This window comes from Carcharhinus amblyrhynchos, chromosome 5, assembly GCF_965287045.1.
Source record: "Carcharhinus amblyrhynchos chromosome 5, sCarAmb.v2.hapA, whole genome shotgun sequence".
In the NCBI taxonomy this organism is placed as follows: domain Eukaryota; kingdom Metazoa; phylum Chordata; class Chondrichthyes; order Carcharhiniformes; family Carcharhinidae; genus Carcharhinus; species Carcharhinus amblyrhynchos.
The window spans coordinates 78972581-78990643 of record NC_137328.1 but is presented as its reverse complement, the minus strand read 5'-3'; the positions used below and the strand labels follow the sequence as shown (position 1 = coordinate 78990643).

At 39.7% G+C, this 18063-nt stretch overlaps 1 protein-coding gene across 2 annotated transcripts in view; it reads left to right on the top strand.

Annotated features, from left to right (window-relative positions):
* The window catches only part of ppip5k2 (diphosphoinositol pentakisphosphate kinase 2), a 139358-nt gene that overhangs the window by 39636 nt on the left and 81659 nt on the right, over positions 1 to 18063 (top strand). For both annotated transcript variants that reach the window (XM_080189064.1, XM_080189063.1), the window contains exons 12-15: positions 2657 to 2766; positions 8322 to 8407; positions 9240 to 9365; positions 17395 to 17516. In XM_080189064.1, the coding sequence (XP_080045190.1) occupies positions 2657 to 2766; positions 8322 to 8407; positions 9240 to 9365; positions 17395 to 17516 (444 nt within the window). The remainder of the gene's footprint in view (positions 1 to 2656; positions 2767 to 8321; positions 8408 to 9239; positions 9366 to 17394; positions 17517 to 18063) is intronic.

The window sequence follows — 18063 nt, the reverse complement described above, 5'->3', positions numbered from 1 at the left end:
TGACTATCCTTGATTAAGCTTTGCCTCTCCAAGCAGAGATGGATGCTCTCCTTCAGAGGTTTCTCCAATAGTTTCCCTCCAACTGACGTGAGACTCACTGGCCTGTAGTTCCCTGGTTTATCTCTACAATCCCACGTTAGCTATTCTTCAGTTGTCTGGCACCTCCCCCCACCGCTCGACAATCACCAGGCAAGACTGTTCTCTTCCTGTTGGGGAACACGTCAGCAGTCATGGGCATTCAGCCTCTGATCTTCGGGTAAGCGTTCTCCAAAGCGGCCTTCAAGACACACAACAATGCAGAGTCGCTGAGCAGATACTGATAGCCAAGTTCCGCACACATGAGGACGGCCTCAACCGGGATCTTGGGTTCATGTCACACTATCTATAACCCCCATGACTTGCCTGGACTTGCAAAATCTCACTAACTGTCCTGTCTGGGGACAATACATATCTCTTTAACCTGTGCTTAATGCTGTCTCCACTCACATTGTCTGTACCTTTAAGACTTGATGAGCTGTAAAGATGTGCATTCCAATCATTGTTCTGTAAATTGAGTATGTATCTTTATATACCCTGTTTGTGAACAGAACTCCCACTTACTTGATGAAGGAGCAGCGCTCCGAAAGCAAGTGGTGTTTGCTACCAAATAAACCTGTTGGACTTTAACCTGGTGTTGTGAGACTTCTTACTGTGTTACCTCTCCCCAGGCCAGAGTGGAATTGAAAAGTGAATACTTCTCCTTAAAAGAACTGTAGTGTCACCAAATCCAGTTTACAATCTTCTACTGATGTGCCTAAACACAACATTTCAGTGGGAAGGTTCCTCTTTCAAACTACTGCGGGATTTCTATTGTCACCAATTATTGCTGTAATCTTGATGGAAAAGTTAAAGAAGCAGCATATCAATCAGCTAATCTTAAACCTAAACTCTGTTTTGATCTGTCGATGACACTTTCATCATGTGGCAACGTGATAGGAAAGAACTTCATAGTTTCCTGTCACACCTTAGCAATCACAATTTGAGTACTGATTTTAATATGGAGATGGAACAAGAACTTTCCTTACCATGTCATGGTGTTCTCTTCACTGAGTCTCATGGCAAAACACCCTTACATCACGTCAACTACAAGCGCGCACATACTGATGATCTACTGACTTTTCATCTCTTCACTTCCAAATGGCTTCCAACATCCTAATTAGGAGATACTCGTCAATGAGTGATAAGAAACATCCACAACATCTATTTTGCCATATTTGTCTATACTTCAACTGAATGGATTCCCTTCACACAAGATGAACGCAAGCCCACTTGTTACTAGCACCATAATGCTCCAACTATCAGAGTCAACCTTTTGTATATCGGTTCCATCTTATACAGATTGCAGTGTATCTTCAAATTAACAGACATAGAAGTCTGACACAAGTCATCAAAGAAGCTGTGTGCCATCTTTCGTATCCACAAAGACAACATTCTTGTAATGAACCAGGACTGCACAGCAGACCATGTAATGTAGACTTGTTTTTATTAGGGAAGACAATGACTTTATGGTAATGTAACTGGACTAGTAATCCTGTTGCCTTGGCTAATCATCTGGAAGCATGGGTTTCTATCCCACCATGGCAGCAGGTAGAATCTAATTTTAGTTAATAAAATCTGGAATGTCAAGCTAGTCTCAGCATTAGTGACCATTAAACCATTATCAGTAGTTGTAAATATCTATGTACTTCATTAATGTCCCTGCAGGAAGGAAACCTCTCATCCTTATCTGGTCTGGCCTACATGTGATGCCAGATGCGAAACAACGCGATTGACTGTAAACTGCCCTTTGAAATGGACAAGCAAGCTACTCAGTTCAAAAATAAGTAGGGATGGGCAACAAAGTTGGCCTTGCCAGCCACACATTATTCTATGAAAGAAATCAAAGAAATTGTGGAAACAGGTCTCAGCCTTCATACTGGATCGAGGAACGTCAAAGCTGCTTCAAACACAATGAATGGGATCAGACAGCTATTATCAAACATGCTCAACTGAACAATCATTACATCCAGTGAACCAAATCTGCACTTGTTGCAGCATGCACAGATATGTCCAGAAGATGATGGAGAGCTAACAAACCACATCATCCCTCAAGTTGTGTCTGTTTCATCAGTTACATTTGGCTACTCTTTGTTCAATCACTGTGCCATCTGTTCTATGCAATCAACCAATTAGCATTGAGAATGTTACCCGGAACTGACCTATTACAATCACAATGTGCTGAGAAGTCCATAGAATCCAGTCTATGTTCTCATCCTGTATTGTATATAACTACTGATTTCACCTGCTCCAATCAGCCTCCAGATGATGGGCAGAATATGCTATCCAAAATCTTGAGGCATGATCAAAGTGTGGAATTCTGTAATCGAAGGCTGCCACATTCATGAGAAAATCCAAATAAAAACATAGAGTAGGTGTAATTTAGTTTAATATTGGATAAACCCATATGCATTTGTATAGGATTACAAAATGTAGAAATAACTATATGAATAAGTAATGTTCTTTATGTCGTGTGTGTGTGTGTGTGTGTGTGTGTGTGTGTGTGTGTGTGTGTGTGTGTGTGTGTGTGTGAAATAAAATCTGAAGACTGTTCTAAGATATTTTTCCAATGTCCTTTCAGGAAGTTTTGGATATTGCAAGGCATCTTTTAGCAGAACTGGGCCAAAATAATGATTCAGAAATAGAAGAAAGTAAATCAAAACTTGAACAATTGAAAACTGTGCTTGAGATGTGAGTACTAAAACCAGCTTCACATATATTCTAGTCTAAGCTGTTTATTGTATTTAAAATAAGTGACTGTGGCGATTACATATGCATTGTTTGTAATAATGCTATAACATATTAGCATGGATAAAGGATTAGCTAACTGAAGATAGAGTAGGAATAAGTGGATCATTTTTGGGTTGGCAAGCTATAACGAGTGAAGTGACGCAAGAATTAGTGCTGTGGCCTCAACTATTTATAATGTTTGTAAATGACTTGGATAAAGGGACCAAATGGTAGCTAAATTTGCTGATGACAAAACGATAAGTAGGAAAGTGAGTTGTGAGGAGGATGTAAGGGCTCTGCAAAGGGATATAGATAGGTTAAGTGAATGGGCAAAAAATTGGCAGATGGGATATAACATGGGAAAATGTGAACCTGTCCACTTAAACCAGAAAAGCAGGATCTAATTTAAAATAGAGAGAGGTAGAACAAGCTGAAAAGAGGAATCTGGGTGTCCTGCCAGATAAATCACATAAAGCAGTACTGCAAGTGATTAGGAAGGCAACTTGAATGTTGTTGTTTAATGCAGGGAGAATGGAATATTAAAGTAAGGAAGTTTTGCTTTAGTTGTACTGGCCATTAGTGAGATCACATGAAGTACTGTGTGCAATTTTGGGCTCCTTATTTAAGAAAGGATATAATTGCATTAGAAGCAGTTCAAAGATGGTTCACTTGACTGATTCCTGGGATGAAGGAGTTATATGAGGAAAGGTTGGACAGATTAAGCCTGTATCCACTGGAATTTAGAAGAATGACAGGTGATCATATTGAAACATGTGATCCTGAGGGAAGTTGGTGGATGCTAACAAGATGTTTCCTATTGTGCAAGAGATTAGAATTCAGAGACACATTTTAAAAATAATGGGTCTCCCATTTAAGATGGAGATGAGAAATTTTTTCTGCAAATTGTTACATTGAAATGAGCAGTCGAGGCAAGGTCATTGAATATTTTTATGGCTGAGTTTGATAATTCATGATTGACAAGGGAATCAAAGATTATGGGGAATAGAAAGGAAAGTAGAGTTGAGCCCACAGTCTGATCAGCCATGATTTTCTCAAATAGCAGAACAGGCTCAATAATGTACTGCTAATTCAAATGTTTGCATATTTATTTATTTTTATGTTTTGCTTATTTAACAAAAGAGAGGCTTGCAAGAATGTAAGCTATTTAATGTAACTGACCTGGGTTACGTGTAGAGAATAAAGTAAAGCTGATAGTATTCATGGTCATAATTCAGAAAATCAGACAGCAACTTCTGGCATCGGTGCATGCCTATTTAAAAATAGAAATTTGGAAGTTGCTGGAAGGGATACCTCACCCCTACACTGTGCGCTGTAACAATCCTTTCTGCTAGTGTCATCACTGAAAGAGATGCAATGGCGTTAAATTGGAGTATTTGCCCACAGTTCTCTATTGAAATAGCCAAAAATTTTGAGATTGATACTTTCAGGAGTATTTGCCATTTTTAATGTTCTGATGATTACTCACAAACAAGCATTCGCTCTGACCCTCAAAATATATAGTCCTGAAAGTTTAATTTTACAATTATTTGGGTCTCATTGCTTGAACAGTTAATTTGTTTTGGTGATTTTCTTTTCAAAAGTATACGTTTTTAAAAACCCTTTTCTGTCTCTTAATCCCATCAATTTTCCTCCACCTTTATTTCACTTTCTATTCAAGATTTGATCTTATTTTATCCTTTTTGGCTTGGACTCTATAACTACGAAATTAGGATCTGTCGTACTGCTGGCATCGGTGCCATAGAAAGCCCAAAAGACAAAAATAGTTGTTTGACTGCTTCCATTCACTCTGCACCATACAGCTAAGGGGGCAAGCAGAGGCATGCCATATATGTGCTTTAAGCATTCCAGTTGGCTCGCGTTAAATACAGACTGTTGATGTCCTCTCTAAAACACTCTGAGCATTCAGCTACATAAGGGAGTCCTACCAGTGCTACTTAAGAGTTTTTTGTCTGTCTTTTCTTATTGCAGAGTGAGTGGAAGTACTGTGTTCAGCTTTGTTTGAAGAGCTCTAAAAAAGTAGAGTCAAAAGGGAATGTTGCTGGATTTTTGTAAGGAGTGCTGATCAGTTAAAGGCCTGTTAATAGAAAGTCTGCTAGCACTAATAAGGGCTTTAGTTCAGCCCACAGGGACATGGTTTACTGGCAGAAGAGAAGCTTTGCACAGGAGGAATGAATGAAGGCTCTCAGTAAAAGGCTGTACATGACTTCAGGGGAGCAGAGAATACTTCTACTTCCTCCACCTCCGCTAAGCACAGGGCCCAAAGTGGCAATGTTTCTCGAAGACGCCATTGAATATGTACTACCTCCTCAAAATAACTCTACAGCTGCACAGCACAGTGAGGATGGTACCATCAGTCGCTCTCAATTTCTAATAGGTAGAGCAGTGATTTACATGTATTATTTTAGTTAGATATCATATTTGCTGCTCACAACTCAATTTCCTCTACAAATAGCAATTGGGTAACTGCTTTGTGGAACATCCCCATTCAGTCTGCAAGCATGATCCTGACTTTCCGATGACCTGCCATTTTAATTTTCGTCCTTGCTGTCATGCTGATTCTGCCCCTGAACCTATTACGCTGTTCCCACAAAGCTCAGTATAAACTCTGATGAAGCTTTGTCTCCTTATTTAAAAAAATATATAAAACTGTACTCAGTACTCCATATGCGGTCTTACCAGCATCCTGTGCAACTGTGGCAAAACATTCCTACTTTTATATTCCATTGCCCTTGCAACAAAATATAGCATGCAATTTATCTTCCTAATTATTTAATGTACGTGCATTCAAACTTTTGTGATTCATCTACTAAATCACCCAGATCCCCTTGTACAGCAGATTTCTACACTCTCTCTCCTGCCAATTGTCCTGCCAAATTGACAAGTTCACATTTTCCCACATTATATTCCATTTGCCAAATTTTTGCCCACTGTCTTTACCTACCTGTGTCCCTTTGCAGACACCTTGTGTTCTGTTCAGAATGTGCACTCCTGCCTATTTTTATATCAGCAAACTTAGCAACCATAAATATGGTCCCTTCATCTAAGTCATTGATATAAATTGTGGGTAGTTGAGGTCTCAACGCAGTGATCCCATTTGTGTAATATCTTGGTATCCTGAAAATGACCTAATTATGTCTACTCAAGATCTGATACAGATAGGAAATATACAGTAAATGGCAGAACCCTTCAGAGTATTGATAAGCAAAGGGATCTGGGTGTACTGGTACACAAGCCACTGAAAGTGACAATGCGGGTGGAGAAAGTAGCCAAGAAGGCATATGGCATGCTTACCTTCATTGGCCGGGGGTATTGATTTAAAAATTGGCAAGTCATGTTGCTGCTTTATAGAACCTTAGTTAGGCCATACTTGGAATATAATGTTCAATTCTAGTCACCTCACTACCGGAAGGATGTGAAGGCTTTGGATAGGGTACAGAAAAGATTTACCAGGATGTTGCCTGGTGTGGAGGGCATTAACTATGAGGAGAGGTTGGAGGAACTTGGTTTGTTCTCACTGGAATATGGAGATTATGGGGAGACCTAATAGAAGTCTACAGGATTATGAGAGGCATGGACAGAGTGGATAGTCAGCAGCTTTTTCCCAGGGTGGAAGAGTCAATTACTAGGGGGCAAAGTTTAAAGGAGACGTATGAGGCAGATCTCTTACACGAAGAATAGTGGGTGCCTGGAACTCGCTACCGGAGGATGTGGTGGAAATGGATATGGTAGTGACTTTTACGGTAGTATGGGAATAGAGGGATATGGTCCCTGGAACAGTAGGGAGTTTTAGTTAAGTCGGGCAGCATGGTCAGTGCAGGCTTGGAGGGCCGAAGGGCCTGTTCCTGCTGTGATTTTCTTTGTTCTTTACCTGTTAACTATCCAATCCTCTATCCAGGCAAATATGTCACCCTTTACACACAGAGCTTTTATTTTGTGCAGTAATCTTGCGTTATAATCTTATCAAATGCTTTCTGGAAATCCAGAAAAGCACATTCACAGGTTCCCCTTATCCCATGTTGCTTTTATTTCGTCAAAGAATGCTAATAAATTTGTCAAACTCGATTTTTTTTCTTTCACAAAATCATGTTGACTGCCTGATTGCAATGAGTTTTTCTAAGTATTCTGCTATCAACTGCATAATAATCAATTCCAAAAATTCCCCCACAACAGATGTTGAACTAATTAAAGGACAGTTAGACTTTTAGTTTCCTGGAACAGAGGAGTCACATTCGCTATTTTCCAATCTAATTGGATCTTTCCAGAATCTAGGGAATTTTGGAAAATTAAAACCAATGCATCTACTATCTCGGGCAATTCATATTAAGACACCAGGATGAAATCTGTCAGGACTTGGGGATTTGTCAGCTTTTAGTTCTAATAATCTTCTTACTTCTACCTATCACTCTCTTCTCCCTCAACTGAACATGAAATTCAGTCACATTATGATCACTGCTATACCTTCACTATGTTATCATTGAATGTTACCAATATACAGCCTGCTTTCTGGTTGATGCTAAAACATGCTGTAGTAGGAATCTGTCCCACAAACTCTTTGTGAACTCATCATCCAGACTACTCGTGCCAATCTGATTCGTCCAATCTATATGTAAGTGAAACATCACCCATGATTATCGCTGTACCTTTTCCCATAAGCCTTCATTATTTCTTCTCGCATCCTCTGTTCTACAGTGCAATTGCAGTTAGAGGGCCTATAAAACACTCCGAGGTGGCAACCTAGCTTTACTATTTCTCAAGCTGATCGTACAGCTTAATCGCTAGAACTAAGGCCATCACTTTCAATAGTACCAATGGCATCCTTAATTAAGAGATGGTTCTCCATCTTCTCTGAGCTTCCTGTTCTTCCTAAATGTCATGTACCTTTTGAGTATTCAGGGTCCCAGTTTTTGTCATCCTGCAGCCATATCTCTGTAATGGCCACCAGATCATACATATTTATTTCAGCTTGTATTATCAATTCATCTGTTTTGTTCTGAATGATATGTACATTCAGATACAGAGCTTTAGTTCTGTCATTTTACTGTTTTTGTAATGTCAATGCCTAATGTATTGGCGCGTTCTTGGGTTTGTGCACTTTGTCTCTTCCTGCTATGCTGTGATCATCATTTCCCTTATTACTTGCTCTCTCTTGCCTTGTCTTTCCTCTTTAACATACTACATCTTCCCAAACTTGATCCCTCATCACCATTATTTAGTTTAAAGTCCTCTATACCATCCTAGGGCCCGCCAGAACATTTGTCCCAGCACAATTCAGGGGAAGGTCATCTCAATGGTACAACCACCTTTTTTTCTGGATACCTTTATCAAAACAAATAATGTTTCTTTAATTCTTCAGATATGTGTCAATTTCCACTTTATGTGCTTCTTGTGAAGCACTTCTGGACATTTGCATTTATACAGCAGCTTAATGTAGGAAAATGTTATGTACGCATTTTAACAGCCTCTCAAACAATCAGCAATTTTAATTATTTTAACAGGTATGGACATTTTTCTGGAATAAATCGTAAAGTTCAGTTAACATATCTACCTCTTGGATGTACAAAGACCTCAAGTGAAGAAGATGGTATGCCTTCATGGCTTTTTTCTTTCATTTCTTGTTGAATTGTTGAAGGAACTTATTAAGTGTAAACTACTTCTGTTGCTGACTACTGCACATTTAATGGAGCAGAATGGTTTAGGCAATGATGGTTGCATAGCTGTAATTTGACAAAGTTACCAAACATTGAAATCTCTGTCATATAGGTAAGCAGTAACTTTAAGTGAAAGCATACAATTTTTGTTTCCTGCAATTGCCTAGCTCTGTTCCCATTGCAAAGGTGCTCTATAACCTGTTGCTCAAATGGTAGCAACTCCAATTAAAGTGTCAGCTTCGTCTAAAGTGTCATCACTGTCAAAGTTGTGTGTTCAGTTTCCACCACAGAGTCTTGTGAGCATAATTCAGACTATGGAGTAAGTGCTGCACTGGCAGAGGTGACATATTTTGCTTGAAACCCTGAAAGTCCTACCTGACACCTCAAGTGAACTTAAATGATCCCACGGTTTTGTTTAAAAGTTGAATTAAAAGTTGAAGATGAGCAGGGACGTTCACCTTTGTCTTGACCAATATTTAGCCCTAACACAGAAATGCTCTTGGGTGGGTATGGGTCTATTCTACCGAGACTCCATATGTTCCTCTAGGACAGAAGGCCTGTTCAAATTTTTTTAGTGATGTCAGTAAGAATATATTTTTTCCTATTATGTCGAGGCTATTTGTGGGACTTGGCTGAGTGAAATTGGTTATACTTCAAAAATGCTTGGTTTTAAAATGCTTTAGGATGTGCTGAGATTTAAAGGGTGCTACATAAATGCAAGTTCTTCCTTGCTCTGAGTAATTCTAAACAACTTCTCATTAACAGACAACAAAAGGGAGGAACCTTCACTATTGCTGGTATTAAAGTGGGGTGGAGAACTGACTCCAGCAGGCAGGGTCCAAGCTGAAGAATTGGGTCGTGCTTTCCGGTGCATGTATCCAGGAGGACAAGGTAAAACAATGAAACAAAATCATGTTTCTGAACAGTTTCATCACTAGTAACTACTCTATATTCTTATTTGAAAGTTGGTCTCGTGCAAAAGTCAATCTCATGATTTTTGGCTTACAAAAAATATTTTTTCATACACTTCATATAAAAGTTAATAGATTTTCTCAGAGATGATAGCCCCAATATAAATCACTATAATCACATCAAAATCTCAATCCATTATTCATTTAAAAAGAAGTTGCACTTAACTACATTTCCTCCAGAATCGACTTCTCAGTTAACATCTCAGGAAGATGTTGACAGAGTTTAATTTTTGTGGTGGAGAAACTTGACTGATTAGAGAAGGGGAACAAACAGCATGCATGGAAACAGTGGGCCAACGTTAAGAGTGAACATTAAATAATTGAATATCTGAGAACATCCTGTCCTCGTCTATCACTTCTGAGGGGGCTAAGCCACGTAAAACAAGCCCTTGTGAGTGTTAGCTCAGTGCAATCCCCTATGCCAAGGCTTAGGTCGGGGGGGGGGGGCGACATTGTACATAGGCGCGTGCCATCCTTTCCCCAGCCCTGATTAGTTTTTGGAATGGTAGGCTCAACCAACACTTCTCCTTGGATGTGGGGGGGTTCCCTGATAAAAACAGAGAGAATGAAACCAACAATATATGTCTGGTATGTATGCCGCATGCTCCATTACTTCATGAATTTTTTTGAGAGCTATGTTGGGTGCATGTTAGTTGAAAGTAAACACCCAAAGACTTGGGCTGTGTAAAAGTTGGCTAAAATATTTGATCTGAAAAATTCAACTTTTACACAAAAATGTTATGCCCTAGTACTTGCCATGACTTTTTAAAAAACGTATCCCTTCTCTTAAAAAAAAAATCACAGTTTGGATTCTATTACCAACTCACCTTTTCTGTGCACACAGCAAAGTGAGGTTTCCATGGACACACCCATGAGTAGTGTAAATGTGGAATATCTGAGAATATTTTTTGCCGTTTGAATGTAATTTGTGTTTTTGTACCCTCTAGATTGTACAGTGTAGTTGAAGCAGGAAAATTGCAAAATCATGAAAGCTAGCAACATTTAAAAAGCAGTGTTTTGAGACTGCAAGTGACCATATTAACTGACATAACAGTGATTGCAAAGTAATTAAATCAGACTGTAAATCATTTTGGGACATCCTCAGGTGTGCTACTGATGCAAGTGTTTTCTCGCTAGGCATGTCAGCCATGTTTGTAAATCAATTTTGCTTTTCCAACAAAGGGAACGTGATCTGCTGAATTTTATTTGGACTTTCTTTTTGTGACACCTGACTTACAACTGCTTGTTACCAGGAGCAATTCCTTGATCACGTACATCTCTTATTTCCAACACATGGAATGGCGCAATTAACATGCCTTGCCTCCAAGGGATCAGCAGGCTGCGGTAAACCTTACAATGTTCCTGTGTTTTAATCCAACATCATAATATATATTTTTTCTGGATGTAGCTGCTTCCCATTTGATATGGTGGTATATGTTAGAAAATGGAAAAAAACCTGAGTTGAAGAAAGGCTGGCTGAACTTGCTTCAATGCCTTTATTATGTTTGTTTCAAACAAAGAGCAATACAGCACAGGAACAGGCTCTTTGGCCCTCCAAACCTGCACCGATCATGTTGCCTGCCTAAACAAAAACCATGTGCATTTATGGAATCTGTACCCTTCCATTCCCATCCTACTCATGTATTCATCCAGTTGCCCCTTAAACGCTGCGATCGCATCTGGTTGCGCCACCTCCCTGGGCAGCGTGTTCCAGACATCACCTATTGTGTAAAAAAAAACTTGTCTCGCACATCTCCTCTAAACTTTTCCCTATGCGCATTAAACCTATAGCCCCTTGTACTAACTTTTCTATCCTAGGAAAGTGCATCTGACTATCCATTCTGTCCATATCATTTATAGTCTTGTAAACCTCTATCAGGTCACCCATCAACCTCTGTTGTTTCAGTGAGAACAAACCAAGTTTATCCAACCTCTCATAGCTAATACCTTCCAGACCAGGCAACATCCTGGTAATCTCTTCTGTACCCTCTCCAAAGCATCTACACCTTCTGGTAGTGAATTGTACACTATATTCTAAATGAGGCCTAACTAAGTCTCTGTACAGCTGCAGTATGATCTGTGAATCTTTTATACTCAATGCCCCGACTGATAAAGGCAAGCATACTGTATACCTTCTTCACTACCTTATCCGCCTGTAATCGGTGGACATGTACGTCCATGTCTTCAATTTTGCTTGCTTGCAGCTATCTATTCCCAGCATTGTTCATGAAATGCTAAATCAGTACCACCTTCACTTCAAGGATTAAATTTGTCAATGTTGTTCTCATTCGTTTCCCTCAAACTCCATGTAATTCAACACTTCACAGCCTCATCAAAGTCTTGAGCACCCACTGTCTGAGTTCTGCTGGCTTCCTGTGTTCCCAGTCAAATTCAAGTTTCTTGTCTTTGCCTTCAAATGTTTTCATGTTCATCCTACCTGAACAACCTGTTCTAGCCATATGTTCCTATCTGCATTGCAGGCCTTTGACATCGAGGGGGAGAATTTTTGTTGCCATGTGGGAGACAGAATGAAGCTGGGCAGGCATGACAATTAGTGCCACAGGCTATTGTACTGGTTTCCCATCACTGTTCTGATTCGGCAGTTTTGGTCTAGTGGATGGAAGGTGTGAATCCACAACCTGCCTGATTCCGATTATTGGCCAGTTAAACTTGTTAATGAACTTGTCAGCTTGTTGAAGGCTGTTTGAAATTTCTTTGGGATTACATGATGGATTGGAAGATTCCAAGTGGAGGGGACCATCATTAGGGTGCAGCTGGCATGCACTTCACGTTAGTCCACCAACAGCAACACTGACTGGTCAGTGTGGCAGATGCTGCATGCATTCTGTGCTGTTCCTGCAACCATTCAGAGTGCTACCACGAATGACACTCCATGCGGTTGGTCACTCTCTCAGTGGAGTGCGTTGGGAGAAAAACCCCATGATGAAAAACAATCCGAGATTGGAAATGGAATTGGAGTGCCTGTGAACGTGTCGGCCAATGTACATCTACTCATGCAGATGGAGAATTTTCTCATCTTCAGACTGGGAACTGGCCCTGTGGAGATGTGCAATTTTTTTTTTCCTCATTTCAGATTGGAAAGCAGTCCTGTGGCTGCCGAATGGGGAAAAATGGTGAAACGGCACAAAACTTGATGTTAGGTGACCTGAAGAGAAGGTATCCCAAGAAGCAGAACATAGAATGGGGTCAGGATGAAGGTCTCAAACTGTGAAGATCCTCAACCAGGGAGAGGGACATAATGAAATCCCAAAAGACAAATCAAGGTAAAGAATAAGGACGGGGATCATAAATGGAACCTGTTGAACGAAGCTGAAACTAAGGAGCAGACTAATTGGCTGTGAGTTAAAGGGAGAAAGCTGCAGAGATCACACTTCAAAAAAGTGGGCTCAAGAGAACGCAGAAAATTTGAGGAAGCAGCCAAACATTGGTGACTCCATACTGCAGACTTTTGGAGCAGTGGTGTTCTGCTCAGCATGACAAAATATCAGAAGGGGAGATTGAAACCCTGGAGCTCGATCCTTGTTGAAGATGTCCGAATGGAAGTGATATATGGGAGTCCAAGATGTCGTCTTCAAGCATGGAAATTGGAGGGCCTCTTGAGAAGAGTTTCAGTGGGTTTGGGGCACAACAAATGTCTGGGGGAGGGGGTTGATGAGTAATCCATGGAATTGACTTTGGTGGCATCAGTTGTTCATTTTGGAGTGTGGTGTCTCCAACCACAGTTTGTTTATTACTGCATACTCACCCCAGAAAGTAGAATACAAGATAAATATTGTAAATTGTATACCTCTATACAACTTCGTATATCTATAAAGGTATAGTTGTAGTGAAGAAACAGGTGATTTAACTCAAATTGGTATTCGTATTAAAATCTTTCAAACATTTTTGTCTAGTGTAACATTGTTCGTTTTTCTTGTTTAATAAACATTTTATTCTTTGTTTTAAAAGTACACTGGCTGACTCCTGTGAATGTGTTCAGTAAACACCCTCCAAGGTTTCTACATAAAAAATATAAGTTTTGCTTACCGAGTCAGGTTTCACTTTGGGATCTGAATTGTCCATATTACCATCTGTTGAGAACATAACAGTTGGAGATTTTGAACCATAACGGTGCGCATGAGCTGAATGGACTCCTCCATTTGGAGCCTATGACTCTGCATTGACTCAGGGAGCTTTAATATGTCGTTTTATGATCGGCAGGTGGTAAGTGCCATGCAAACCAAATCCCAAGGAAAACTTGATAAGAAATCACATCATTTTCCATTTGCATTTTACCACAAGAAAACGTGCAGTGAAGTCAGGAGCCTCCAAACCCAGCTGCAGAAATTCAAGACTTTAAACCAAAACTCTGCTCTCTGGAACAACTAGACACTTCTCTGTGCTGGCTAAAAGCTGCTTATTTAATTTTTCAGTTCTGTCCCAACAAAGCATTCTCGTCAGGAGATCTTGTATGGTCTCAGCCAATACAACTCCCAACGTCTCTATAAATGTGTTTTCCCTCTTTAATAATTTCCCATTACCCTTATCTTGCTTTGAAATTCTCCTTTCCCAGGATATAAAATCTTCTGTGTTCCCCTTATGGTCCCCACCTTTCGGTAAAACAAAATTTAATAACTTTGTCATATTTATTATCTTTTCCCAGTTGTAAAACCCCTTTCCATTTCGCCTTGAACTTTAACAGCTGAACGCAACAAACCTTTCTACTCATGCAAATTTCTACCCATGTCTTATCCACCTGTAGAACATCCAATTTGATGCTGGTTCTTTCTCAACTATTGCTACAGTGTTGCTATAATGTTGCTGCAGTACCTCCAGCATGCTATCCTCCACAACTGACCCAGTGAGAGAGTCAAGGAGACCATGAGAATTTCCTCTGATATCAGAAGCCTCTGTAGAGGCTTCCCAATATGTTTGAAATTTTTGCATCTATTTACTTATTTCAATATCTTGTCACCCACTTCTCCAAGTATTCCCATCTCTTCATTGTCCACTTGGCCACCAGACATTGAGCAAGCGATGTTCATTAGCTGTGAAGATGGTAAACCAAGACATTCCTCCTCCTGTGTTCACCTTTTGATTTGCACTATGTGCCATCTCCTGCTGGACAATGAGAGTGACCTCTCACCAATGCCAGGGGCTTATCTAAGTAAGAATCTGCATTATCAGTGCTGTCAGATCATTAACAATGGAGCCCTGACTTAGCCTTCTGTTTCAGTAATTACCTTGAACACAAAACTCCTATATTCACGAATACCATCCACCCTTGAGTTTCTCAGCTGTTGTGTTTGCAGACAGCTGGAGACCTGGAGGCCAATCATCTGGATATCATGTTGCACTTGCTTTGGCAAAGTAAAGAACATCACTAAATATTTTAACAGCATCATAGTCTCTCCTGTTGACCTTGGGCTTCCACTGTAATGGCTTCCTTTAAATCAGACTCACATTTTTGTGCCCCCATCCTGTGCCCACTGCCACCAATTGGCTTTCAAATCCACCCCTCCAGTCAATTAGCTTTTAACTTTGGGCAAAATAGCAGGCTATGACTGCTTTCACCCTTGTGAAGTGTTGGAATCCAAAAATGATTCCGTTGGGTTCCTGACCTCCAAAAACACAATCCTGTCCCAGGTCATTGCTTGCTTCCTTCCCCTTTTATTTCACCATTGAAGGATGATTTTTCAGTCACCAAGTCCTCATCTTGGAATTCTTGCTGCCTCCCTCTTTGCCCTAAAAGTTCATAGTTCTCCTTTCTCCTGTCTTTTTTTTAATCCTTTTACTTCTTCACTCATTCCAGTTTTCTTCCTGGTCAGTGTCAACCTTTTCTGGTTTGCAGGAGGAATGAGGAGCAGTGATGGGGGAAAGGCTAAGAAATTAGTATTGGCAGCTGAGAACGGCCCAAGGTCAACTCTGGGAATAGTGATGATATCTATATCAATGGGGACGAAGTAGAAAGGGTCGAGAGCTCCAAGTTTTTAGGTGTCCAGATTACCAACAATCTGCCCTGGTCTCCCCAGCACCCCCCCACCACCATCACCATGCTGATACTATAGTTAAGAAAGCCTACCAACGCTTCTCAGAAGACTAAGGAAATTTGACATGTCAGTTACGACTCCAACTTTTACAAATGCTTGGTATGGCTCCTACTCTGCCTAAGACCTCAAGTAACTACAAAAGGTCATGAATGTAGCCCTATCCATCATGCAAAGCAACCTCCCATCCATTGACTCTGTCTACACTTCCCGCTGCCATGGAAAAGCAGCCAGCATAATTAAGGACCTCACGCATCCTGGGCATTCTCCACCTTCTCCCTTTGGGGAAAAAGATACAAAAGTCTGAGGTCATGTACCAACTGACTCAAGACAGCATTTTCCCTGCTGCTGTTGGACTTTTGGATGGACTTGCCTTGCATTAAGTTGATCTTTCTCTGCACCCTAGCTATGACTGTAATATTTCATTCTGCAGTCTCGTTTCCTTCTCTATGAATGGTATGTTTTGTCTAAATAGCCCCAAGAAACACTACTTTTCACTGTTAATACTTGTGACAATAAATCAAATCAAATCAGTGCCAGCCTGTGGCAAAAACAGCTGAAAGCTTGAAGGCTGGTTTGGATTAGTATTATGACTGCAGAATTAAATCAAATCTTGGAGCTGAATTCCTTGAACACCAACTATGGATAAATAACCTGTTTATAAATAAAATTAAAAACAGCAATTTTCAAACTCATGATTTTAATTAAAACTTGTCTGAGGGATGAAATCACTTGAAGATGATTAAACTGTCGTCAAATGTGGGAGGGGCCGTACTGAAACATTGATTATGAAGCTACCCAGCAGTTAGATTGTATTTTTTTTATATTCATTTGTGGGAAATGGGTGTTGCTGACTGGCCAGCATTTATTGCCCACTGAGTTGCCCGAGGGCAGTTGAGAGTCAACCATATTGGTGTGGCTCTCGAGTCACATGTAGGTCAGGCTAAGTAAGGATGGCAGATTTGCTTCCCTAAAGGACATTTGTGAACCAGATGGCCTTTTCTGACAGTTGACTATGGTTTCATGATCATCATAGATTCTTAATTCCAGATTTTCTTTTAATGAATTCAAACTCTTCCATCTGCCGCGGTGGGATTCAAGCCTGAGTCACTCAGAACAGTAGCTGAGTTTCTGGATTAATAGTCCAGCCATAATACACTAGGCCATTGCCTCCACAATTGTATAATTATGAGACAATTACATAAAAGATACCCATGCAGAAGTGGCAGGAATTTAACATCAGGTTGTCACAAGTGTTGCACATCAAAAAAAAATACAAAAATAAAGTTTATATTTTACTGTTTTTATTCAATCTGGTAAAAGTGAGGAAAACTATGGCTTTTAATGTTCAGCACTGTAACTTGCATTAATATAATGATTCCACTGCAGAAAATGTCTGTGTTTTACAGAAGGGGAACTCAACAAAAAAGTTATTATCCTTGATGAAAACTGTCAAATAGGATAGAGCCGATTAAAATATCCAAAAATTTGTAGCTCTATGTCCCAACGTTTTTTGATCCTGTGAAAGACCCTGAATGTTCACATTCAATAAATAAAGTTGCTACATTAGAGTGAAACCATTAATTTCAAATTTGTCGTTAGTAACTTGTCGAAGTTGAATTGTAGTTTCCACCCAGTTGTTGAACAACAGTCCATTTGAAATACATTATGAACAGAAGAAATTTATATGTGAATCAACAAATCTACGGTATTGAACAAAAAGGAGTGAACTCTTGCGTAATGCAATACCGATAGTGCTTGCTGATCTAAATAGCATAGTAGATTATGTTAAGACTGTTAATTCAGTTGTTGTACATGTTGGCAATATTTGGGTTGAATATTTGATACTTCTACATTCTTCGATCTTCACTTTTTGCATTTCATACCCAAAAATTGTTTCAGGAGATTATGCAGGATTTCCCGGTTGTGGTTTACTCCGATTGCATAGTACGTATCGGCATGATCTAAAGATCTACGCATCAGATGAAGGGAGAGTTCAAATGACAGCAGCAGCCTTTGCCAAGGTTTGAAATGCCTAGAATTTTATGAAATGTTTATGCTTTTTCCCACTAACATTTTAAAAGTTGTATTATTTGGTAGTAATAGAAGTTATTTTTGTGCCCTCTGGAGTAACTTCTAAGTATGTTTTTCTCAGAATGCTTTTTAATTTGTTTCTGATCCTGAACCTGTTCCTCAACTTGATGTGCTAAGACTTGTTTGACCATAAAGCCGTCAAATAATTTAATCTGATGGGTACGTCAGTCATGTTCAAACTGGATATTTTATTCAGATCCATATAAACTATTATGCAAGATTGCAAAGATGAATATTGATCAAGAACACCATTCAGCCCACCATAACTGATCCATCTGAAAAAAAAGTTGTATTTCTTTTTTTTCCCCTGATTTTACCCCTCCTTTAAACGCAGCATGTAATTATTTGTTTGGGCTTATTTATGTACAATAGTAACTTCACTATGAAATGATTATGCTTTGCAGTTTGCTAAACATTTGTCATATAATTCTGCAGTTCAATTTCTGATACAACTCTGAAGTGAAATAACTAAGTTTC